The sequence below is a fragment of the Siniperca chuatsi genome, linkage group LG6 (assembly GCF_020085105.1).
Source record: "Siniperca chuatsi isolate FFG_IHB_CAS linkage group LG6, ASM2008510v1, whole genome shotgun sequence".
Lineage (NCBI taxonomy): Eukaryota > Metazoa > Chordata > Actinopteri > Centrarchiformes > Sinipercidae > Siniperca > Siniperca chuatsi.
The window spans coordinates 9,602,278-9,629,248 of record NC_058047.1 but is presented as its reverse complement, the minus strand read 5'-3'; the positions used below and the strand labels follow the sequence as shown (position 1 = coordinate 9,629,248).

The 26,971-nt window shown below is 41.3% G+C and overlaps 1 protein-coding gene across 6 annotated transcripts; it reads left to right on the top strand.

Annotated features, from left to right (window-relative positions):
- Positions 1-1,025: 1,025 nt before the first annotated feature.
- rfx2 (regulatory factor X, 2 (influences HLA class II expression)) lies at positions 1,026-26,971 on the top strand. 6 transcript variants are annotated; one of them, XM_044198911.1, is made up of 18 exons: positions 1,026-1,236; positions 12,221-12,329; positions 12,944-13,033; positions 14,492-14,574; positions 15,367-15,637; positions 16,907-16,981; positions 17,881-18,062; positions 18,267-18,386; positions 19,095-19,216; positions 19,567-19,685; positions 22,201-22,313; positions 22,552-22,703; positions 23,077-23,174; positions 23,741-23,890; positions 24,057-24,265; positions 24,441-24,594; positions 24,710-24,752; positions 25,487-26,971. In XM_044198911.1, the coding sequence occupies exons 2-18, from the start codon at positions 12,222-12,224 to the stop codon at positions 25,606-25,608; spliced, it is 2,211 nt and encodes a 736-aa protein (XP_044054846.1). In that variant the 5' UTR covers positions 1,026-1,236; position 12,221; the 3' UTR covers positions 25,609-26,971. The 6 variants fall into 6 exon arrangements, with proteins under 6 accessions (XP_044054846.1, XP_044054851.1, XP_044054850.1 ...); XM_044198909.1 differs by lacking the exon at positions 1,026-1,236 and adding an exon at positions 11,461-11,817; XM_044198916.1 differs by lacking the exon at positions 12,944-13,033.

Here is a 26,971-nt window from a genome sequence, read left to right as displayed (position 1 = left end):
AAAATTACTAACAAATATGTCACCTGGCCAATGTACTATGGCTGATGCAGAGCCCATTTTTGCATTGACAAATCAGTAAAAAGATCAAGGGAAGCACATTCACTTCTTTTTTTGCCTTGTATCAACAGTATCTTAGTAAAGCATTTCTTTTCCGTTTATCAAGAGGACCTGATCATCTGACACACTGACCATCCACAATATAGTCATATGCTGCCACCATGTGCTGAAGATCTGAAATGCAGGAAGACAAGGCTGGTTGCACTCTTTTGCAGGAAGAAAAGTAACTGGAAAAAATATTTTGTGTTTAACTTTTTTTTTATTGAAAACCATCATAAATACAGTAACATATATAAATGTATAAAAACAAGAAGATACAATGATAAAATTACTCAAAAACCCAGTAAATGGAAAAATACTGCAGGGAATAGAAATAAATCAATATGTGGAAGAATGCAAGTAATTTCTCTCAATAAACTGAAGTGCTTTATGTATCATGCATCTATAAATCCTGCACACTGTATATACTGTATATAGACATGTAAACATGCATATACTATACATAACCACCCTCATGTATATAAAGTAATCTGGTACTTTACCCATTCACTAATTATACCTTTGCACTATTTGTATTTGTTTATAATCTACAGAACACTTGCTATATAGACATTGTATGTTGTTGGTCCTTGCTGCTTTTTATATATATTTATAAATACACCTAAAATTTCACCTACTTTTGTGTACATAATAGTTCTGTTTATTTTTGCCTACCTTTGTTCAACTTTCTTGTCCTTGTTTTTAGCTGTTTGTCTATTTCTATCTTCCTGTAAACTGTTCTTATACATGTACTTTGCCAATAAAGCTGATTCTGATACAAAGAGAGAAATGGAGATCTCTGGATAAACCGAATTCACATGAATAACGCACTTCCAGCAGCTCCTTAGCTAAGACCACCTCCTAGTGGGTTAATTCACATTTACAGCTTTATTTAACTGGGCGGGACTTGTGTCCCTTTGGCCCCTCCCTTGCATAGTGAGGGACCTGACGTAGGCATTCGAGGGTAGCAACAGTTGCCTCGAGACCCCCTCGCGCCATAGTGACTGTAGCCGTGGAGACAGTTACTTACCAACGGGCGCAACACTCAGCAACAGCAGCAGCAGCATCTGGAAGTCACCGAGCGAGTGGGAGAGAGGGGAAAGAGAGCAGAGCCAGGGCAGAACTTTTCTCAAGGCAAAGGTGATTATGTCTTTATAGAATTTAGATTCTGAATTCATCTTAATTTGGAGAAAAATGCTCTGGGATCGAATGCGTTGCTAGCAGTCTTGGTTATTTTCCACAAAAATAACTTTCCCTTCTTTGTGGCATCCGCCCCAAGTTGAGAACGGCTTTCCACTCTTCATTTAACGTTAACTGACGTTCACCTATTGCTGGCAACAGCTTCTTGCACCTAAAGCCAGCTTAGGAAAAATATCTACTTCACCTCTGCTACTCATTTAGCTACACTTTGCTTGAATGTTATACACAGCGTCAGCGTTACTCCAACTCAAAATTGATTCAACATCACTTTACACTTGTTGCTACGTTGTGTAGTGTGTGTCGAGATCTATGTGAACGCACTTCCAGCTCGATCCCAGCAGGGTGGATGGTTAGGCTACCAGTCAAGCTACAGCTAATGCTAACTTGGACAACCAGCAGCGATGAGTGCGAGTTCAGTTGAGAGTTCAGCCGTTTGTCGCGTTGTTAACGGCAGGCCTGTCTTGTTCGTAACAACACGGACAAACTTAATTTCTTGGTGTGTCTTTTCTCAGAACCGCATTCAATCAGGTGGAAATGTAGCTAGCTAGTGTTAGCAACGTTGGTCCTGGTGCTCAAACTGTAACTAACGTCCGCTGCAACCAAGCGTGAAGTCAGCAGGAGGACAACTTTCGTTTCAGCAGGCAGTTTGCCAGCTACTTTAGGGTGATTTTCACACACAAACTGTATCGTAAAAGGAATAAAAATATTACACAGTCGAGCACGGATAAATGAACTTATACCGGCGACGTTACGAGACTCACCGTTACCAAACCATATGCTTCAACTGGTCTCTATCTCATGGAGCATAGTAAACTGTCAAGATGAACTGACGTTAATCAGATTATAGAACGGTTGCTATGTAGATGGAACAAAGTTGGTACTTCACAAAGTTTTGAAATATTTCAGAAATGGCTTGAATAGCTGGATATGTTACAGCTAGGTGGTGCTATGATGGTTCTTTTATACTGCTCAGTCTTGTTTTTACAGTCATGTCAAATATGGCGTATTTATAGTACTGTTTTTTATGTGCTTTTAAAACTAGGCATCAAATAAGATACACTTGTACACTTTACGTTAAGCTGAATGAATCATTGGACCTGATTCCTATCCTTTCACTTATTTCATCACAAGTAATTTAGCTCCATATACTAATCTTTCCAGTTTTACTGATACTATATACTGTATATGAACAGACCCCAAAGCAAATTGTTTGCTAATAGCTAAGTTGTTCTCAGCGGGACTGCTTCATTAGGGTTGCTGTTTGACCTGTCTGCAGAGTTAAAGGCTCATATCAATCTGTGCAGTAGGAATAATGAGAAACCAAGGAAAAATGAGTTTTACTGTGTGGTGGTGGCAGGTCTCCAGCACTTTGCATACCTTTTTCTCCTTTTGGGATTCTGTCTCTTTTTGTCCCCTGAGATACATTAATTCTAATGAACTATCTTTTCAGAGACAGCTGTCAGGTGCTCGGCCATTTGTAATGTTGTTTGCTTTTGAAGCATCGGGAAGAATCTTTGCAGCATGAACATTTCGCCACTAGTGAAATGAGTTATAAACTTTCAAATGTGTACTTACATAAAGTATTCATCTTGTAAAAGAAGAGAGATGAATGATTAATTCAAGGAGATGTATTATTGATGCAGCCCAATATCTATTTCCTCTTAGGTGAAAAGGGGTCAAAAAGCAGGTCTGAGTATGGTTATATTAATCATAATTAATATCTTGGCTGCATAACATATTAAAATATAATGTTCTTGAAGCTTCCCTCCCGCCATGATTATACTCCCTTTTGGCCAGTGTTTGAGGGAAGAATTGAATGCGCATCAACAGAAGACTCAGCTTGTTTTGAAATACGTGTCAGAGAAAGAAACTTTGATTGGTCAGACTCACCGCAGCTACAAAGAAAATAAAGAGATGACTGTGCCGAAACACTGTGTGTAACCCCCACCAACCTCACCCCCCAATTTGAGCGTGACACTGTTATGTTTACATGGCAACTTGATATACAAATACACCCAAGTCATGGAAAAAAGGGGATAGAGTGGGCCAGGGGGCGAAATGTTATTCTTTTAAAAGTCAGTGTTTTTAATCAGGTTATTTTCATCTCCTTCTTTGTGGTTAGAGTGCATAGCGCTTTGGTTTGCAGAGCCAGGTCAGAAAGAATTGGTGCTCAGAGAGGAGAATTAAACAAAGAGGAGAGTTACTTTGAAATTTCTTACTGGCTTGTAAATACAGACCATTATTAATGAGTGTCAGTTTGAAAGGAGAGGTAAAAAAATGTATTTTATTTTTCTGTTGTAGGTTACTTGTACTGTCTGTCTCCTAAATTTCACTGACAAAGCTTGCCTTTATTGGCCTAGCCTGCAGCCTGCGATCGTGGTCGTGCTTTGGTCCATTTCAGCAACGAGTGCCACACTGGTCTGTGATTTACACAGAATTATGCTCCTTCTTTAGGCCACTGCTTGCTTGATTGTGCGTAGCAGTGTCCACTGTTACCCGTGTGCCATTTTGAGTGTTTAATGGACCCATGTGTGTAGTACAGTTCAGCTATCAATAGGACAGCTGCAGTGATCTCTTGGGTGACCCGACACAGCTTTTGGTCACATGTTCTGTGTGTGTGTGTGTGTGTATGTGGTGTGTGAGTGTGTGTGCACATACATGAGTGTGCTGTGTGAATGTGCTTGTGTATGTGTGTTTACTCATGCTGTATTTAGCTTATCTTGATGAGGCCTGCTGTTGCCTCGGGGAGACGTTCTCAATCCAATAGCCTGCTACAGATATAGACATGGACCTAGTCACTGCCATCGTTTTGTTGTTGCTGTTTACAGTTGATCATATTCATAAAGAGTTGCATTTACTTCCCGCTGTGCTAACTGAACTGCCTGGCTTTTGCACATTTCATTGTCTGATATTAACACAGTTTTAATGGGTTATCCCATAACTCCAGTCAAAGGCATGTCAAGAAATCATAGAGCAAAGCAGAAGAACTGAGAGGAGAATGCCTTGTGGGGCTTGTTAAGTGGAAAATAATAGTGCTATTTGTACACTTGGAATGTTTCAGTTTCATAATCTTCATAATTAATTTATTTGTGAAGGGCTTTTAATTTAAAATGTTGTGCTGTTGCTGTTTTATAAGAATCTGTTGAAAGGAAAATAGTTTAAGCGTCCTCATGACTCTCACATCATGTCTTCCAGCTACAAAGAATTTGGAAATCATTGTAGACTTACGCTGCTAGGATACAAAGAAACAAATCTTGTCATATACCGAAAAAAATGTTGCCACTGATTGGCCCTCACGTGTTGGCAACAAGTTGAAACTCGTTGTGAAATGAAATGTTTTTCAGCCTGTCTCTTCTGTCTGTGTGTGTGTCACCGGGAGCATTCTTAACATTCCACCTGTTTGTATCGTAGCTACACGACTGCTAATTAAATTTCCTGCCACAAACAGCAGACAAGGCAGTGACATTTGCATTACAATGACCGACTCCCCTCCCTCTCTCTTTCAGGCATAGATAGTAGCAGCCCCCAACCTCTCCTCACTTTTCCTTTCTTTTGTGGAGTTTTAGGCTAGTTTGTTAAGAGATGTTTATTTGGCTTAAAAAAGAGCTCTTGTCAGTGTAAATCTGCTACAAAATAATTACCAGAACAAAGACTAGGCCTTTAATGTAGTGAGATTTGACCAGATTTGGAAAGGAGCAGACTCAGACTGTATTTTTAGATTTCATTTGTTGAGTCTTCAGCATAGCTTTTCAGAAGCTCTTTAATTAGGAGATTTGGTGGGTAACAATGGCAGAGGACGCCATTGTCGCAGGTGGAATCAACCCTGTTTCAGCTAAATGGTGGATGGATGTCCTTATATAGTGCAGCCCTCAGATCTCATTCCTGGGCTTTGAACCCTCTCTTCCCACTCATTAGCTTCAAAGGAGAGCAAATGTTAATGTTGTAATGTTCAATATAGGGGGGTAATTTAAAAGCAGTGTTGTATGCTAATTATTTTTCATGTAAGAATGAACAGTATTTGTGTAATCTGGATTTTCATCCTGGAAAAGTTGAGTCAGTAAAAAGAATATGGAAGGCAAAGAAATTAATAGCAACTGGATAAAAAACTTTAACTTAAAGAGCACCAATATGTAGACAAATAGATAGGATGTCAACCATATCCTGTCACCACCTTTTACTGTATATTCTATGGTTGCCATCTTGATGCAAATTGCCATGCAGGAACACTTTTAAGTAATTTGATGGTTAATGATCTGGAAATGACACTGAATAGGATTTGCTAAATTAGCGCGTGAATGCTGCTGATATTATTTAACTCATAATTTTTAATATCTAAAGCATATCACTGGATCTGGCTGCTGGCTGCAGAGAAGATGATTTAAAATCCAGACCTCGTTCAATTTTCCGTATGAAAGGTTGAACACAGTGGATTTAGGTTGCATGCTAGTTTAAAATGATGCTTAAGCATCTACTAGAGTTTTGACTCTAAGTTGCTGTATTAACATTACACCATGTTGAATCACCAGTGTTAAGACAACATTGTATTAAACACATTCAATTACATGTAAATGTGGCAACTGTAGTTGTTGTTGTTGTTGTTGTTGTTGTTGTTGTTGTAGCAGTATCATTTACAAAAACATGGTTGCAGACTTGACTCTTTTGTGAATAGCAGCAACCCAGCATTTACCTGTGACCGCTATTCTGGTATGACCTGTCAAATGCAGAGTGAACTCATATTTAATATCTCATGTCAGGTTTTTTTGTGTCAAAGAGGTATTAAATACTTATATCTGAGTCTGATGGCAAGTATTCAGCGTGGCACAGTATTTCCTGCATGAACAACAGACACTTGGATCGGTCTCAAATTTCAAGCATTAACTGATGACTCATTGTTTGTGTTAAGTAGTGCCCGTGAAAGCATACTGTACATACAGTATGATGATTCTCAGTGTCATATCTGTGAGGAGTGAACACTTGCCATGAAGGCAGACTCCTCCAGTGCAACAAAACGCTTATCTCAGGTTCATGGGTCAAGATCGAGGCAGCATGCTGCCAGCGTCTGAGGTCATCTTTGCAGAATGTGTTTCCCTGGGAAATAAAACTCCCAACTCCACAGGTCGGAAACCTGTTTAAGAGAGCAAGTGAAAGCAGATTTAATGTCAGCGTTTTGCATCTGGAGTTACTATCTCTATTCTTCCACAGAATAGGATGCAAGTCTGGGCTAGGCTAAAGCGTTAGGATACTTAACCGCTCCAAGTTGCTGGTCTTGGTGATTGGTTTTGATTTAATGCAATCTTTGTGAAGAAAGAGACAGCAACATTACCTCCGGCAATGAGGTTATGTTTGCAGTTCATTTTATTTCTCTGATAGCAGGAAATCTCATTAACTTGTTAACATATTTTGTAAAATTATGTGGAAAGGTAGGCCTTGGCACAAGGAACAAGTGATTAGTTTTTGATGCAGATCTAGATCTCTGATCCTTGTGGATACAGGATAAAAATACACTTCAACATCACAAGTGCATTTTCAAATATTTTTTCCATTCCATTCCACAAAGTGCTGCCTTTACTTAAAAGAAGAAACATTTTAAATCACTTAATGTTTTCTATTATTAAAATAACAAATTTAGAGGATTGTGCAGTCCTGGCAGGGGTATGTGTGCTCTGGGTTCTTTCTGGTTTTGTGAATATGTTCAGTGATGTAATACCTTTAAGAGGGGCCCATACTATGTGCTTTGAATCTAGCTGTGACTATGTTTAAATTGAGATTTAGCTAATCTTTAAATGCTGTGCGGATATGAATGTAAAGGCCTCGAACTGAGTTGAGGGATCAGAAAAGTTATTGCATGATTGTAATGTGTTTTTGAGTATGCCAAAGATTAATAATGTCTTTGAAAATGGGGATTAAAACAAATATGCAAGAATCCCAACTGTAACTGTTAGCATTTGCCAGTTTCTCTTCGGTCTCCACCATCTCCTTAAGCAGCCAGGTGACTTGAGTGAAGTTCCCTCATTTGTGTCAACAATATGGCAGCCTACATATTAGATATATACTCGTGAAAGACACCCACACTTATGAGTAGTCTGACTACATCCCTTGTTGTGACCATCTCTCATTCCCTGCTTGTCTTTGTTGTGTTTTCCAGTTTAGCTTCTCTATATTCTGTTGCAAATCCTCATTCTTCATCTCGAGATGTTAAATGTTAAGGATGAGGGCTGGGGGTGGGTGGAGGTGGGGGCCAGTGGAAATCTGGAAAGGGTTAGAAGAGGTAGGGCGTTGGGGGAGGAAGTTGCTAGTGTAGAGCATGGGCGAACACACAATCTCCATGGCAACAGTTTGATCTTTCTCTCTGTGGCTGTCAGGCCTGCAGCGCACATGGTGACAGAGTGGACAGGTTGTGCTGATCACCAGAGGTGGGGAGGTGAGCTGGAGAGGGAAGGGGGGCGCTTGGATCAGAGACAGTGGTCAGTGCTTCCTAATTCTGCTCTCTCTCCCTCTCTGTCGCTCTCTCTCTCCCCCTCAAACTCTGCCATCTGCAGACCCCAAGAGCTGCTTTGATTGGATTAGCCATGAATTAATGAGACAGGCTTGAAGAACAGCCTCTGTTGTGGAAATCTCTTATCATATCTTAATTCGCTCTTTGTGTGAGCGCGTGTGCCTGTGTGATCTTATGTTGAAATCAAAGAAAAGCAGGTCTAATGTTCCAAATGACAATGAATTTGTTTTGCAATAAAAATATAATTCTCAAATTAGGGAACACATGTTAAAGCCTCATCATAAACCTGTTGCTCCTCTTGGTAAAAATATTAAAAGTGTGACAGAGGGATACGTCTGCATACGGCTGAACAAATGTCCTCCATAGATGTCCCTTTAAAAGCAACAAGTGTTTGCCTGCGCTTTAATATGTTTTATCTTCCCCTGAGTTAGAAAAAGAATTGCTCTACTCAAGCTGTTTTACTATCTCCTCTGCCCAAGGAACTTTGGAAAGACTCAACTTGCTTTTGGAAGTGTTGTTTTTGGGTGGCATGACTGTAAAGCAACCTTGAATAATAGACTGCTGTCTGCTTGATGACTTAAACATTCCTCCTTCTTTTGAGCACCAAGTAGTTACAAAAACAGAGCACTTCATCCTGTCCTCTTCAATCAAGTCAAAACCAGCATAAAGTCTGTACATTTTTATATAACTGCAACACAGGAATAACTCTGCCTCCATGTCCCCTGGTGCCTGAAATTAATAGCTTACATAGTATTTATTGTTGTAAGTTTCTACTTAGCGTGAGATAGAGGGATCAGGTGGGGGGATGGCATTGTTTGGTTTGGGAAGTATTCTGTTGGTTGCATAGCAACAGGCTCCTGGAAACGGGAGTGGACGGTGTTGCCACTAGCAACCGTTGTTGCTCTGCAAACAATGTGGGCCAGTGCAAACATGAGCCAAGACTGTGGGCTCCTGCTTTTAATTGAACATCTGTATGTGTTTTTCTCTGATTGAGCCGTGTTTAAGTTAGATATGTCAGTGACATATGTTTAAATCCTGTCTGCACTGTTAACATTATAGTCTATAGCATTAATGACAGTTTGTGAGGCTTTGGGGTTCTTAAAACATGTCTGTTCTTGTTTCCATATAGCTTTAAAACTCAGGTAACTTGAAAGGAGGAGCTGTTGTAATGTTGCTCATCTGGGATTTGCCTGAATGAAACCAGGCTCACAGACCTGACATGAAAACAGACTTGTATCTGTGAAGTTGTCTCTGGGTTGAAGGCAGAAAGGTTTGGCCCTGAACAGCAGCCCATCCAGAGTAGCAGTTTTGCAGCAGTGTGCTACGTCTCCTGCTGTGTTCTACCTTTGTGCCTTTCAGAGCTGCTGGTGGGGAATTTGTGTGGCTTTTAACCCTCCCTGAACACTAAGCAGAAAGACTCCTCTCTGCATGTACTCTCTCCTGTCTCTCCCCTTCCAATCCAATGATTTGGCACACTTCACCATACCTATTAAAGCCAGCGCTTTAATTGAGCTTTAATGCATGAAAACGTGCAGGTCAGTGCTCTGTTTCCTTATCCCCCACCATCTTGCCATGCCACCCACTCCCCTCAGCCTTGTGTCACTTCCTCTGGGGAAAATGACAAGTCTGAAGATAAATGATGGGATTGTTACAAGAGTATTTATAACCTAAGTGACACTCCATAGACAAATTCCTTGCTTTAGAAAGAAGCTTGAACATTCACTCAAGACACACACAACGTTCACTCCTTGTTAGCTTCATTCTGATAATAGTCTTTCGGTACTTTAATGACACACAAGAAAGAGGTGTGAAGAAAAAATTTAATGGAATATGAGAGCCTTTACATGTAAGTGCTAATTGTGCCCTGTGCTAGTAAATACATTGAAGATGTACTCAGAGGGCTGTTCAGGGTACACTGGATATGGTGCTTAGGACTATGTGTGTGTCTCAAGATTGACACATATCAGGAATTTCAACATAGGCCTCCTCCGCTCAGTCTATTAGTCATGTAGGCAGAGCAGTGTCTTTTCCTGAGGCAAAATCTCCACACATGGAAAATGCCAGTGGTGGCACACCCAAATCTGCTGTTTTATATCTTAAAGGTGCACTCTCTGATTTTGTTATAGCATCAAACAGTGCCCCCTAAATGTCCCCCCAAGTTACTGCTGATGTCTAAAACTTAACACAGTTGACAGTTGAGTTGCAAAAATGTTAGTTTTGTGGCTAGCTGGGAGATTTGTTTTGTGTCAGCTTTTGTGTGCTGTTGGTCACTAAAAAAATTCAACTAGTGTATCTAGCGATGTCAATCTGTTCAAGGTCCAATCTGTTTGATTTCTTTGGTTCTTTCAGATAGCTTACAGATCAAAAGTGTAATATTCTGTTCACAGCCAGTTTGTATTTCCTTGTCTTTTGATCACCTACCATAGAGAGAGCTGTGATTGGTGGACTGATGCTATAATTAACATTCAATACAGAAATAAAGAGTGAAAGTGCCAAACTGGAGATTCTGGATAAAATGAGAATCACTATTTTTTAGTCTGAAGTGGAGACTACGATTTAGTGTCAAGATCCGTAGGGAAACTATTTTTTAATGAAACATTTGCCCTTGCAATCTCCTTTAGCCTGTGGGAACTTCTTGATTATGGGTGGTAGGGATTTTGTGGTAGTGTCTGTGATGGCTTCATCATGTTGTATTTAGTGGTAACGTTTTAGGTGGTTGTATAAATGAGTGGTGTTATCATGTATCATCAAGTCTTTAACTAAAAAATGTTCCACACAAGAGGATGTGGCTCCTATTTTGGTGTGAGCACAACATTTTTGTTGGAACTATGGTTCGGTTAATTTTATTTCCTCTTCCTCTCCATCACCGGTGGGGTTTCCTTGATTCTGACTAATTTTACCCCTGTTTTTCTTCTCCTCTCTAAGTCACATGTCAGATTTGTTTTTGTTATTGCTCCTTTTGTCTGATTTCAATTTGTCACATGGTATAAGTCAGTCTTGTCATTTAATGATGAATTTTAGGGACATATTTAGATCACTTGGTTTGATGCAACAGATGCAGGAAGGCATTCTTAATTCTTATGTAAGCAGAAGCTTGAATTGAAATCACAAGTTTAATAGCTTTAATCGTGCAGCCCCATCAGAAAGTTTAGGTTGGGTCTTCAGAAAGCCAAAAAACAAGCCCAGTTGCACCTGTGGCTTGTATGTAATAGCTCAGCCTCCAGATTACTGCAGCCTAAGTGGTGTTTGTCAGATCTCTTCCAGTAAATTAAAATAACATTGTAGTGTATGTCGTGTGTTCTGACTAATCACAGCATGTCTAGAGCAGGTTGCGTCTTGCAGCCCTTTGCTGTAATGCTTTTGGTGAACACCATTCTCTCGTCTACCTACTGACTTCCTGCTGCTCCTGGATTTCTGCCTTAAACCAAAGAGTGCTCATCAATTCAACCCACCCCCCAACTGTGCCGTATCTCCCTCTCCCTTATTCTAATCCTCCTCCCCCTCTTTGCGCTCGCACTCGAAAGTTCCTGTGCAAGAGCTTTATAAAGGAGGGTGGAGGAGTGAACAGGGAGGGGAGGAGGGGGGTTGAGTTGGGGGTGGTCGTCATGGATTCCTCACCATAGCAACCGACAAACGTTTACAAAGCATTGAGGAATTTCCTCATATCAGCTGGATTATTGGAGCCCTCAGAGAACAGCTCTCGTTCGAAACAATCGCTGGATATCATCAGGACCCTGGCAGGGGCTTGAGCCCCACTGCCATTTTCATCTTTTTCCCCCTTCGTTTTTTCTTTTTTGAGAGAGTGGGGAAGTCGTTTTTTATCTGCTTACTCCCCCTTGCAGTTCCATTCTTCTCTTCTCCCTGCCTTACTCCCGCTCTTTCCCTTTCTGTCCTTTTTTGAAAAAGAGAGCCTTTGTGTCACTCCATTTTTAGCTCCCCTTTGCTATGCTGTGCACATTGTCACCCAGTGGAAAGCCGAGTGGTGGCAGTGGGTTTGTTCCTCAGGAAGCATTTCAGTCCCGTTGGTAACTTGAACTCCTGTACTGTAACTTTTCCACCTGGGTCTAATCTGTCAGCAGGACCAGGAGTGTCTGTGTAATACTGTTGGGCTGCTTATTTTGCCATTGATTAAGGTCCAAGGTGGGCAGCCTCTGGGGCTCTGAGAGCTTCACTGACTCAGCTTGACTTGGCAAAGCCAGAAACCCCCTGGGGGACAAAGAATACCCTGGTGGCTCCAAAAGAGAAGGGGTGGGGTGGAAGAGCATTTATCTAGTGTGGCTGTCCATGTGTATAGACTTGAATTGCTTGTATTCTTTTCTTCCAAGCCTTAGTGTTACCTGTAAGAGTATTTCTTCAGTCTGGTATAAATTTCCCCCCTACTTATCTCTTTTCTCTTTTCTCCTTCTTCATGTCTCCCCTGCCACCCAGCATGCAGAGCTCCGAGGGAGGGTCAGACACCACGGCCAGCGTGGCAGCGCTGCGGACGTCATCATCAGCTCAGGCCCCTGTGGTACAGCCTGTTCCAGCCTCCCAGCAGGTAGGATACTACCTCTGCCCTGCTGCTACTGTAATGACAGGACAAATGGGGAAAGTCTGTAATGACTTAACTGTTCCATCCAGTTTCTTTCCAAATGTTAAGCATTAAAGACTAGTTATTTTGGAAACCAAACCAGCTACTCTCTATATTAGTGCTTGTGCATGGTGTCTGAAAAGAAACAGTACAATATCTTGACAACTGAATCTCTCCTGGACGCACTCACAGTTCAGTGTTCCATGCAGCACTTGCAATAAATAAAAATGTTTTTTTAATAGTGGTTCCAATTTGTCAGCAACTGAAGCTGCCACCTGTTCACTCTGCCAACAGATGCCTCTTGTATCCATTGAACATGCCAGCTTCTGCCATAACTTCTCCCTGCCTTATTGGACCAGTACATTTCACCACAACCATTTGAGGCTATAGAAAAGCAACAGTGCTGTATGAGCATTGATATGAATACTAATCTATCGGCACTAGCTTAAAGTCTTGAGGGGCGCTTTTGTTGATATGTTTGCCTGTGTGGTGTTGACTGTCATATGTTTACAGTGATGTGTGTATGTGTGTGATTGTACGTGCATACCTATGTAATTGAGTTATGTCTTGTATCCACACAGAGGGTGCTGGTTCAAGCCACAGGCTCAGCTCAGAAGGGAGGACAAGTACAGCAGCTTTCAGTACCCAGGGTTCAACAGGTCCCTCAGCAGGTACACAGTGCTGTACATACTTGTACAGTGCTGTGAAGATATTTGTACACCCCTTGACGTTTTCCAATTTATAAAAAAAATTATTATTTTGACTTTTGTGACTGAGCCGGAGACCTATACAGTGTTTTCTTTTACAATAAAGTAGCAAGAAAATTTAATTAATTCCTATGAATTCAAATATACAGAATCTAGTGTTGGCAAAATAAGCATATACCTGTTTCACCAGGGCTTATTTGTGTCACTTCCAAATATTTGATTAAGTTTTCATGTGTCATTCAGGTCAGAACTTACATTTAGGTTAAATAATAAGACCGGGGCGTTGTAGTTTTGGCTTTCGACTGACACATAAGATAGTAAACAGTTAAACACTGAATGAAGATCCCAAACATGGCATACCATTCATTCCACCGAAGCTGCACATCCACCGCATGTGTCAAAATGTTTCTCCTACTTGCTGTGCCCCTCATAGGTGTGTGAAAGTGTCTTTCTCTGGCTGAGCCTGGCCCACTGCCTGCATACATGAATAACATGAAAATAACCTCTTAATACAAACTCTTGGTAGCTTTTAAATAAATATTAGCCCTAATGGTCGGTAATTAATAAGAGTAATTTGTGTGATGATGAGGTTGCTTCTTTTGTGATGATGTGTATGGCAAAATGTCTTCTCTGGGTCCCAGGATGTAATGTGAACTTGGTATGTGAACTTGCTGCAAAGCCCGGTGATTCCTGGGGCCTTGAACCAAATCCCAACACGAAGTCTGTGTGATGTGTAGCGTCTAATGGTGAAAATCAGGAGCTGACCTGACTGTCTGCTATTAGCTCGTCTTAGGCACCAGTCTTATATTTCCAGCTGATGTCACATGACAGCCAATAGGAGATGGACAGTTCATTATCTGCTTTTTACCAGTTTTATGCTTCAGTATATCGTTCATTTAACAGTTGTGATGTTTGTCAAATCATGCTTGTCTTTATTAAACCACATATATGGCAATATCGGTTCAAGCTAAAATCAATTCAATTGTGATTTAAACAACTTTGTTTTTAAATTACAGGGAAAATGTGCATTTTAATTAACCATTTTTTTCCCCTTTCAACATTGTTCCAAATCACTTTTACTCCTAATCCTCTTTAAAAATAACGTATTTATATAGCACGTTAAATATTATAGAACCTCTATATAAAGAACCTTGGTAGGTCTGAATACAGTAGGCAGTGTTTTCATGATAAAAGAAATTGTTGAGGCTTCTCTTTAGGACAAATAATTATGCAAAAACCAGGGGGTGTACAGACTTTTTCACTGCACTTCATGTACACACTGTAATAGGTGTGCACATGCCAACACCCACAAGCAAATATTCTCATTTTACGCAGTACCTCAATGATTAAAAAGAGTTTGACTTACATTTGTACAAATACAGAAGCATAAAGAAAGATTTGATTACTGCTATCTCTCTGTAGGTGCAGCCGGTGCAACATGTCTACCCATCCCAGGTCCAATATGTAGGAGAAAGTGGAGAGACTGTTTACACCAATGGAACTATGTAAGCAATGTTACATTACTCCATAATTATAACAAAGGAGTATAATACATGTTTTTCATTGTGTAGTTCAAGTACACTATGAGATAAAGTTTAATACAAACCAGTAAAGCATAAAATTGTATTAAAATAAATTATAGTAATAACTTGAAAAAAAAAGTTTTATTTGTATGGTTTAGTTTACATATGTAAGCCTTAATATTGCCCTTGTTTATGTGATTTAAACACATAATGTTTACCGTAGTTAAAATTGCCACTGTGTTAATGTAAGATGCTAAAATGCTGTAAAACAGTTTTACTTTTTGATTCAAACAGACACAGCACTGTGCATAATATTTGGCTCCACTCCAAAGCAGAGTCATCTTGAATTATGAATGAATAGGTGCTGGATGAAAAGCCTAATGACAAATATGACTTTCCAGACCACTTTTCTCATAATTGTAACATCCAACTTGCTTTTAAAGTGGCTGTAATCAAAACGCCTAACTGAAGCCTAAGTGATTCCCCCCCCACAGTTTGATGTTTGATTTGACTCCAGCATAACCAAATATCTTGATGACATCAGTTATATTGTTGTCCATGTAAACAATATTATGTACCGTATCAGCAGTGCTGTGTTCCTGTGCCCTTGAACAAAGAAGTGAAAATCAGAAGACTGTAAATGCTGTCTGGAGCAGAAACTGCTTTTGTACTCATGGTCTCCTAAAACTCATCAGTTGTCATGAAATGTACTTCATGTTCTGCATCATCATGGAATGACATCACTGCATGCTAATAACAATGATCTATCCCCAGCCGAGCAGCCTACTCCTACAACCCAGAGGCTCAGTTGTATGGGCAGAGCAGTGGGGGAACCTACTTTGACTCGCAGGCCGGTGGAGCTCATGTCACCACGGTGGTCTCCTCTGCCAGTGGCGGGGTGCCCCCTCATGGCATGGTAGGCATCGCTATGGACGTGGGCAGCAGCCACATCATCTCCAGCGGAAGCACCTACTTGATCCATGGAGGAAGTATGGAGGGAAGCCGCAACCACATATCACACTCATCACGCTCCTCCTCAGCTATGGTGAGCAACACCCACACCAATGTTTCTGTGGTACTCTGAAGCACTTATTCCCAATAGAATGGGATTAATGAGCCAGCAAAACAAACAAACTGTATATCAGAGGTTTATACCCACCAAAGACCAAATGACTGACCAAATATACCTGGGGGATTATAGTTTTTATTCTCTAAAGAACGTAAATAAGTTGTTACTACTAACTCTTAGTACAACATGGCTTACTGAGCAGAGATCCCCACTACCATATGGCATTGTGAGATGCACACTGGTGCTAACTGTCATCATTGCCACCTGAGCCTGTGTCCAGACTGGCCAGGCTCCCGGACAAGCCTGAAAGGCAGGGAGAGACACACAGGGTTTACAGCAACCTGAGTTGGGGCCTCCTGGCTCTGCAGTAACACACAGAGAGCAGAGCAGAGCAGTATAGGGCAGAGAGCCTGTAGAATCGGGACACTGGCTTAAATAATTCAGCACTGCCTTGTTTCAGAGGTTTTCACAGGCACTTGAGCGCCCTGTGAAACAAAGCAACCCCTGGGGCTCATTACCATTTGGCCATGAGCCCTCGGGAGCCTTCTTAAGGCTTGGAACGCTGCCTGCCTCTTTTTCCTTTTCTTCTATGTCTCTAGTTTGGCTGCAATACCACATATCTTTTCTTTTTTGATTTGATTTTCTTCTGTAGCTCAACAGAATGTCCCTGGTTTTGTCATTCACTTTGCCCGCCAGTTGGACTCCATTATTTGTTGTTGTCCAAAGACAGAATAATATGCCAGTGTATTTTATACCTCTAGACACTCTTGCTTATGTCATAGTTACAATTCACACTGATTTTTAGTTTTCAAAATATTATTTCTAAGTTACTTTGTTTGATAAATTTTAGGAATGGGGCGGGGTGGGGGTAGGCATTGTTGACCTAGTGTCCCCAAACTTGACCTGTACCCTTGTTTGTGGTTCCTATCTGCATACATTAGAGTGTCTGACCGCAAACCTTCACTGAGCAGCTTAACCCTATGAGTCCCTTGATTTGCATGCTTTTGTCAGCCAATAATGGATTTGGCTGCAACACTGACAGATTTTAATGGAAATGCAGAGATCTGGCTGCTCGCTAACAGTCTTATTTCCTTTATCTGTTTTTTTTGTGTGTGTATATATTTTTTTCATATACCCCTGCTTATGTCTGTCCCCTTCTCTTTTTCTATCTCTCACTCTCCTGCCTCCTCCCTCCTCTGTGTCCACTTTTTTTCTCTTTTTTTTTTGGCATGCTTCTTTCTTTAGCTTGAAATGGCGATTGAAAACCTCCAAAAGTCTGAAGGAATTGCAAGTCACAAAAGCAGCCTGCTCAACAGCCATGTAAGTCAACCAGGAACTTTCTTTGAAAAGGCCATGAGAGAAAATGAAAAAAACAAAACAAAAGCTGAATCTTTTGGCAGTATGTTCCACTTGTGTTCTGCAAAGTTGAACACACTACCTATTGCTAGCTTTACTTACCCTCTGCACTGTTCCACTGACAAGCATAATTGTCTCAATTAGTTTTTGTCCTCGATCTGAACTTGCATTTGCTATCACTTTTTGCTTAAGAATGCATCTTGTATACATTTCTTAATACTCTGCATGGACTTAAAGTTATTGATTTTTCAAGATTTCTGTTCATTTCACTTCTAAGTACAACAAGACATGTACTCAGTGTCACAAAATTTTATTGCAGTATAACCTTTCCTCTTGTTGGGAGGCTGTCACTAAATTATAATGAAATGTATTACCTGCGATTTTTTCCATGTCATTTGTATGAATAGTGTTGTTTTAAGTATCTGCTTTAAATCTGATTTGCAAATTGGTAATTTGAGCTTTTTATGCAAATTATTTATGATTGCACTGTTACAGACAGACAGCTATGCCTGTGTCTACCTCAATATTGACTGTCTTGGAGATTTGTCCGATAGAATAAATAGCACTTCAGATGTTTGAGTGTTCACTCAATCAGCCATTCCTTATGCTGTAGTCACTTACTGCTTCAGTCAAGAATATAAAGGCCTAAGTGTAGCCAAAGCAGGAGTGCAATGCTCTTTGGTGTTTAACCTTCGAAAGTAGGTGAGTATGTGATGTGTGTGTGGTGTGTGTTATCTGTCTTTTGATGTGATAATAAGATGCACTGCTTCTCTTCATTTCTGGCCAGGTGATTATCACAGAGCAGAGTTTATCCAGTGGGGCTCACTGATTGTGCAACTGTGTCTTCCTGTGCATGTTTTTAGCTGCAGTGGCTGCTGGACAACTATGAGACAGCGGAGGGAGTGAGCCTGCCCCGGTGCTCCCTGTATAACCATTACTTGCGGCACTGTCAGGAACAGAAACTGGATCCGGTCAATGCAGCCTCCTTCGGCAAGCTTATCCGCTCTGTCTTCATGGGCCTGAGGACCCGCCGCCTCGGCACCAGGTACAAACAGGAAGAGGTTGTTGCCGATGCTGAAGATGCTGATAACAGTAATCGTGTAACCATTATAGATGTGACGAGTATGATGATGCTTATAGGCAGGCATTGGAGACTTGCTGATGGAAGAGGATAATGATAGTGATTACATTGATGGCAAGTCTTCTCCTCCTCACTGGTTTCTGGCTTTTCTCTCACTGAATCTACCAGAGGCAACTCTAAGTATCATTACTATGGCATCCGGGTGAAGCCAGACTCACCGCTCAACCGGCTGCAGGAAGACACCCAGTACATGGCCATGAGGCAGCAGCCTGTCCACCAGAAACAGAGGTCAGCACTCTCTCCCTGTCTGCCATTTTTACCTTTCCCCTTACTTTCCTTTCCTTTTGTCTTGGTCTCTGTCACATTTGTCAAAACTTTCAACAATTTTCCATTCATCCTATGCCATTTTGTTGGTTATTTTTTCCTTTGCCAACAATTTGTTTTAGGTGTTTTTTGAATAAAGATCTCTGCTGCTTGCTGTGATTGATCTTTCTTATCCATCTTCTAACGCAAGTCATGAAACATACCCTGAAATTTCATTCAAATCGACCACTAGGGGGCACACAAATCGGGCTATAAATCAGAAATTGTTTGTTGAAACGGTTTGCTACAAATGCAAAAAATGTGCATGGCACAACACGAATCAGACTATGAATCAGAAATTGTTTGTTTTCTTCATTCTATTTGTGAAAATGTAAAAAAAGGGAGATTTCACTGCTTTTTCACGTCTTGGCCACATTTGACTAGGTCTAGATAAAAAGCTTTATACTTCTAATGGTCTATGTTGGCTTGAACTCTGGAATTACCGCTTGCGGCTATATTTAGTCCCGCTTTGGTTGAAGGTGTGCTTACCTGGGAGTTATCTGTGTGGTTTTTCATTGGAATGAAAACCTGCATAGTCCCAGCCCTCAACAGCACTTTCTTTCTTATTCCTTTCTTTCCTAGTCCTTCAAAACCCAGCTAACATACGTGTCCTGTCCTCTACTGTCTGTACAGGTTCAAACCTCTACAGAAGGTGGACGGTATGTCTGACAGCCTGTGTGGGAGCTCTCAGCACTGTAACAGCACTCCAGAGCAGTCCGTGGCTGCTCAGAGCCAACACCACCAGCAGTACATAGGTAAGGACAGAAGCTGGTAGGTTGCCATGACAACTGTTAGTCAACAAATGTTTGACACTTAAGATAAGACAAGTGTTTTAATCTCTCATCACTTTTCCTTTCTTCTGATCTTTTTCTGATCCCATCTTTCATAACTGTACTAGATTTCCTCCCCCCGGTAAATAGAGAGTGGAATCAGATAAGATTGGTAAAATTACCTGTCGGGCATCTTATTTGCTGAGACGATTAAAGGATGTGTTTCTGTGTTGACACTATATAATCTACCCATACAGTTTTCCTATAGTTTCCATGAGTGTGTGTGTGTGTGTGTCTATATGAGTGACACCTGTCTACATTTTTGCTTTATGCAGATACGTCCCACACCTTGCCTCCATTTCCCTCTCCTGACTTGGGCACCCAGCCTCTGCCTGAGCGCATCAACATGAATGATATCAAGAAGCTGCAGACACTCTACAGAGACCACTGCGAGGTACGTCATATTACAGCACCACTCTTTTTTGTTATTACAGCTTTCACACCTTAGTAAAGTTTAAACAAATATTTTAATTTCGAGCAGCGGCGGCTTGCGCCTCGGTTTTTAGGTTCCTCATATTCAGACCTGCAGCAGAGCTCTTCCCTGATTACACCACACATTGCTTTTTGTTCCCTTGCTCTCACAGGCAGAGGTTGAGGTTGTTATAGGAGTGCAATGCTAAATCAGTGAAGTACTCTTTTGAGATTCAAGCACCTTATTAAAAAAAAATAAAAAATTCAAAATATATATTTGTGATCCGTTTTTAAAGATTTACTTTGAGTTGGGACAAATGGGCTTGGGGTTGAGTGCCACAGGCATGTTAAAGAAAAGTATGGTTGGTTTTGGACTTTTTTGTGGTAAGAGAAAAATATATAAATTTTATTCATATTCATGTGAATTGTTTTAATAAAGGCAGATGCACATCCTGAAAAGGGAGGCACAATGAAAGTAAACAGCAGTCAACAGGTGTCCAGCTTTGACAGAAAAATCAATGAGGAACTGTATTAGGAAAATGTATGAACAGCTATGAAGAAATGGTGTGTTGCGTAATGACATTTCACATTTCAATTCATAGTCTCTTTGTAGGACAATGAATTTGAGTTGGCAGAAGAATAACCCTCCAGGATGAAACGCATTGGCAATGAGAAGCGTAGAAATAATATTGAACATTAAAATTTGGGGGCTTTACAGGCAGGAGAGGGGCTGTGATTAAAGCAGTGGAGCTCTGGCTTTATCATATTATCCCTGCCCTCCCCTTGTCCAGTCTCACCACGCTCCCTTTGTTCCAGCCGTCTTTTCATCTCTGTGACGCTTTCAAGACATGCCAATTAACCTTTCAGCGCACTGGGTGGACATCTTGGTGTCTTTGTGGTGGCCTCCCCTTGGGCCTTTGTGTTGCCTTGTCTGTGGAAAGGCACATGGGCTCCTGTCTTTGTCTGCCAGCGCATTTCTGTCACTCTCACAGCTCTCATTGCCTCTGTGTGTTTAATGTTTATGCATTTCACTTTTTCCCCCCCTTTTGTGAGCCAACAGTGACCTGTTAACACATTAGCCAAGACTTTTATTGACATCATTTAAAGTTACAGCACAAATAAAGGTAACAAGTTGGCCTGAGCATAAAACGATATCTTATGTCTTACTTTCATGCAGTTAAATTAGTCTGTTTTTTTGAGCCGGGCTGTTAACAGATTTGTATCCACTGTCGGGCATGTATTTATTGTCAACAGCCAGATATTCCGGTATCAGCCGTGCCATTAAATCAAGGCTTAAGCACAAATGATTAGGTGTTTAATAAAACTTTGAGGTAATAAACCACACTGTAAACCGCAGTATTTGAGATGTGAGGGGTTAAGATTCGGGAATCTGCCGCAGGCCGCTCGTCTGTCAGTGGCCGTGCATGTGAACATGTGTTATTTCTCCTCCACACTTTTTTTTGTTTTTTTTAAGTCAAGCTGTTTTTCCTGCGTGGTGAAAAACGGTGGAGGCAAAAACGCTCTTGTTTAGAGGGGATGGGGAATTCTCCTTTTTGTTTTGGAGTTCTGTGTTTGACCTGTTGCTTGGGGCAACCGTAAACAAGGTTGCCACGGCAACAGCTGGAGAGGAAGCAAAAACATATCATGTGATTGAAGCCCTACACTGCTGTGTAACAAGAACCAGTGGCAAGTGCATGTCCCGCCAGACAGAGAAAGAAGAGAATCTCCGGGCACGGTGTGAATCATACACTCAATATATATGATATACTGAATAGTTTGAGACAAAAAACAAAAGACCTCTGCCTCCTGTGGAGTCAGGCTGACGTTTCCTCTGGTGAACATCGTCAACAACTTCTACAGCTCTGGTTTTTCTATTTTACTTTCATATATGTGTGTCGAGGTTTAGAGTCTACCCTCCTTTTAGAACCAGGTTTCGTACGTCTTTTTCTCTGACCAAGCCCTGAAACTGTAATTTATCATTTTACATAAATAGCTTGCCACTACTTCCTTTTGCGCTCTTGTAGTGTTTACTCGTGTGCAGTATACTCTGCTTTCTAAGAGTTTCATACATATGAACAGGAAAGAGGAAGTCACATGGGTTAGTGAGGTCAGCACCTCTTGACTATGAGACTAATCTTTATAAAGGCAACCGATAGTTTCCCCTTGGGGATCAATAAAGTATTTCTTTTTCTGAAGATTAAAAAAAACAAACAAATAAGTGAAATCAACTAAAAAAAACTCTAGATGAAGCCTAAACGTGGCCTTTAGGATCCTCATAATGATTAATGTGCAGGGAGCTGTGTTTGAGCTGGCTCATTGTCTAACCAGGAGGGCCCGGAGTGCGAGAGAGGCTGCCTGCCTGTAGAAACTTTGTTGTGTGTCTGGTTGCCATGGCTCAGTTCTGTATGTTTGTCCCCCCTCTTCCTCCCTCTCTTTTCCCTCCTCTCTTCCCTCCCCTCACACTCTCGCCCCCTCCCACCCTCTTTGCTCTCCTGCAGGCTACTTTGGACGTGGTGATGAACCTCCAGTTCCACTACATTGAGAAACTCTGGCAGACCTTTTGGTATTCAACATCGCCATCTAGTGACGGAAGTACCACCATCCCCAGCAGGTCAGATCATGTATACAGGAAGAGCTTAGGCTTCAGTGTTGAAAAGAAAGCTACTACTTACTTTTACATTCAGTTTCAAGTATGAGCTAAATTAAATCTTCTATTTTAACAGTATGTCAAGTCAAAGACTTTGAACTCTGTTCTAAACTCAGCAGACAGTCAGGTAAAAAGGTTATTTGAATGACGGCAGTATTTACAATTTGGGTATGTGCATTTTTTTCCTCCCGTCTGTGTGTAGTGATGATGACCTGGAAGGTGTGATCCCCACAGAGAAGCTGGTGGCTCTGTGTAAATATGAACCAATCAGACTATGGATGAGGAGCTGTGATCACATTCTCTACCAGGCTCTGGTAGAAATCCTCATCCCTGATGTGCTGCGTCCTGTTCCCAGTCAGTACTATTGATATTTTTAGGAATCAAATTTAATAAGATACTATGAAGCAGGGATGAATTTAAAATCCACAACTATGTGCATGTGGTCCCAAAACTCCTGAATCATCTCACTTTAAGGAACACACACTGATGAAGTAATACCAATACAGCAAAATCTATCTAAAATGTCCCAGTATTACCTCTTTGCACCCTCAGTAATACACTGATGCCACACCCAACATTACATTCGAGTTCTGTTCGAGGACTACTTTAATCTTCTGTATTGCAGATGGCTGTGTTTGCACAACTCTATTTAAGAGGCTTTATGCATAGTGAAATGTAGTAAAGTCAGTTTGTAATCCAGGCTGTTCTGTTCTGTACTGTTCTTCAGGCACTCTCACTCAGGCCATTCGTAACTTTGCCAAGAGTCTGGAGGGCTGGCTGACTAACGCCATGACCAACTTCCCTCAAGAGATTGTCCGCACCAAGGTAACAAGAAAATCCCCTTTTCAATAGCTGTTATATAGATTGATTGTGCACATAAAATATGTGAATTATGATACTGAAATTTGTCTCTAGTGTGCTTATAGCATGCAGATCATTAAATACAACACATTTCCTCACATCTCCAGCCTATACAACGTGGCTGGTTTGTGATCCATGAGTGTTTGTTACTATGCACAGTCCCTGCCACGTCTTCAGTGACATTGAACTTAATGATTGGATCTATCTATTAAAGATTATTCATGTTTATGTAGTTGCAAGATATAGCATGGATTCAACTGAGAGTACATCATATTTACATGTTAATTTTGGTTAAACATTTTTAGAGGTGGTCTTGGTTACTGGGATGTGAGTAAATCTTGTGCATATACGAATTGTTGCTCTATCCAGTCACGCAGGAAACTTGCCAGAAACATAGAGAGCCCTAGAAACCCAAACTGGTTGCATTTACGTCTGACATAATTTGGTTCTAATAATAAAACATAAAAACATAGATTGACATAACATTCAGGCTCTATCATGGATTCTCTGGTTCTATCTCCATGATGTAGGTGGCGGTGGTCAGTGCATTTGCCCAAACACTGAGACGTTACACCAGTCTGAACCACCTGGCCCAGGCAGCCCGCGCCGTCCTCCAGAACACCTCCCAGATCAACCAGATGCTCTCTGACCTCAACCGGGTGGACTTTGCTAACGTCCAGGTAAACTTGTCTGACAGCTTCCCCGGTTATTTACCGTCAAGACTTCACGTTAAAATGTCAGATGCTGCACAAGGTGCAGACCTTTTGCGTTGACTCTCTCTGTCTGTCGCTGTGTGATGGGGTTTTCTTGCTGAATGTGGTTGGGTGTGTTTGCTGTGTGTAACAGGAGCAGGCGTCATGGGTGTGTCAGTGTGACGAGAGCGTGGTTCAGCGTCTGGAGCAGGACTTTAAGGTCACCCTGCAACAGCAGAGCTCTCTGGACCAGTGGGCCACCTGGCTCGACAACGTGGTCTCTCAGGTCCTGAAGCCTCACCAGGGCAGCCCCAGCTTCCCCAAAGCTGCACGCCAGTTCCTGCTCAAATGGTCCTTCTACAGGTACAGGGGGGAACAATGAGGTCGTTTACACTTTTCTTAAAATCACTGCATTAGTTTGGTTTATTACTTAATTTTAGGGAAAAGCCTAATTTAGCTGTCTGTGGTGGTGTAGCTATATGACACTGTATCCAAACAGCATTTTATAGATTATCTGTGTTTTCTCTCCTTCCTGTAGCTCCATGGTGATCAGAGACCTGACCCTGCGTAGTGCAGCCAGTTTTGGCTCTTTCCACCTGATTCGCCTACTGTACGATGAGTACATGTTTTACCTGGTGGAACACCGTGTGGCTCAGGCCACCGGAGAAACTCCCATTGCTGTCATGGGAGAGGTACGAAAAGAGATATTTGAAACTGCTCCAATTGCTCAAAACACTTTTATGACAATGATGAAAATTATGTTAAATTGTTTTGCTAACTTATGCTCTCTCATCTGTTGAATCACAGTTCAGTGACCTGAGCTCTATGATGCCGTCACTCATGGAAAAAGGTAAGCCTTTATTATTTACTGTGCTAGTTTTGGTATTAGTCTGGTTATGTCCTAGCTAACTGGCTCTCGGGTTTCTCAAAACAATGTTAAAGGATAGGTCTGGTGATATTCTCAAAAAAAAAAAAAAAAAACAACTCAAAAGACAAAACAACCTTGTGTTAGTTCATCTCTCAATACTTTCTGACTAACCTAACCTAACCTGACCTTAATTCCTAATAAATCTTTCTATCAAGTGTTGTCTGTGTAGCCCCGCCTGAAACATCTTATTCCTCTGTGCTGTGGAGCTCCATTATTGTCCAAAAACTACAACAAAAACACACCACTTATAATTGGAGCCATTTTTTGAGCTGTGATATCTTGTTTAAAAATTTGTTCTACTTGACTCAACTAGATCAACCTTGTCTCAAGCACTCTGTTGTGCTAGAGAATTCCCATGGTGCACTGCGGTTTTCAGAACCGGACCTTATCAGGTGGCTTCCCTCCGGGAACTTCACCCGTTTCATGAGTAATTATATTGATGACTTTGTATTCATTTCTTAAAAACATGCTCTACTAGTAGAAATGTGAGGTGTGATACTGATAATATTGGTAATAATGGTTCAACAAAGCCAAATTTAAACAGTTGTGCACATTGACAAACCTCACTCTGATCTACACGTGTGATTTTAGGGTCACAGATGATATTAAACTAAACTATTTTGACTCCAACAATCCATCTCTCCCTGTGCCACTAGATGCATCCTTCTCTGATGAGATGAGTGACCTGGGCAGTGATGCTGATGCGTCCAGAGGACCTACTGAACCAGCTGTAAAGAGAGAGAGGATTGAAATGAGCCACCCTCTGCAGGAGATGTGAGTCGAGTCCGAACGGGGCCGGACTGAAAGCCACAAGGACCAGCATCTCTCCCTAAAAAGGTGACCCTAAAGTGGCTTTTGGGGCCCTTTGGGATGCAGCGGCTTTTGGGCCGAGCACACTGCGTCCTTCTGCAGTCGGTGTGTGCAATGTACATAGAGAAGAAAGTAGCAGTGTCAGTCCTCCCCTCACTAGCGTTCAATGGAAAGTGATCTTTCTCCCAGGAAGCCCACGTCTGTTTTTTACTCACAGGGGTGTAACACAGGTCTGATTTTCTTTCTGTTTTTGTTGCAACTGTGAATGACTTTGTGCAGTATCTTTTTATTGGATGTGTAACTTTGAGCGGTGGTGTGTGGTGTTTGTGATTCTTCTTCTCTTATTTTAACTAGCTGTGCCAGTGTCATTTGAGTGCCTTAGATCGCTAACTTTGAAACCACCACTACAGATGTCTATCTGTCCCTCAGCTGTGCCTCTACCGCAGTATGAATGTATCGTCTCCAAACCTCAGACATTCAAAGCACCTTTAACATTGATTAGGTGTAGGTGTGTACACTCCTTGTTGCCTCTGCTGCAGCTCGCAGCAAACACACACAAAAAAAGACAACAAGAAACATGCAACCTACTGACCCAAAGGACCTTTCCCTCAGTCGTTCCCACCAGCTTAGCCATAGTCGTGGTTCTGTAGGGCCTCGTAGTCTCGCAGTAGTCAGTAAGGCAGGGACCTCAGTATGTTACCTGTGTAAAATGTTGGTTTGTTTACCTCAATAGATTTCTATGCTGTGCTCCGTTTGGCTCAGATGACATGAGGCAAGTATTAAAAATAAAAATGTAGCCACTGTTGCGGTTTGTGTGTCCCACTCCGTTTCCTTTCATGTAAATAGTTCTCCACAAATGGTTTCAAATCCTGCGTTGGCTCCTCCGTGTGCTGTAAGGATGCATTCGGTAAGTCCTCGTTCAGTGACTCGTATGTGCAAACCTGTGGTAGTCTACTCTGCTGCCACAGAGCTGAGAATAAATCCAGAGTAATCAACTTAATGGAGATGGGATGTTAAAACCTAAACTGGAATCTGGTCTGTCTCATTGAGCCTTGTTTCATGATTTAAAAAAAAAAAAGTGGTTGTACATTTCATCTAAGGAAGATAAATCAATACATGTTGAGAGTGTTGGACCTGTAAAACCAAAATTCTTACACCAAGATCTCGTTGGCGTCTGAGCCAGCCCACGCTTCCCGACTTCAGATACTTTGACCTCATGCTGTTACTCAGATAAAAGTCTTTGGTTCTGTTTGAATTAGATAGAAAAATACAGTGCGTTATTTGGGGAATTTGTCCATATATATAATATATATATATATATATATATATAT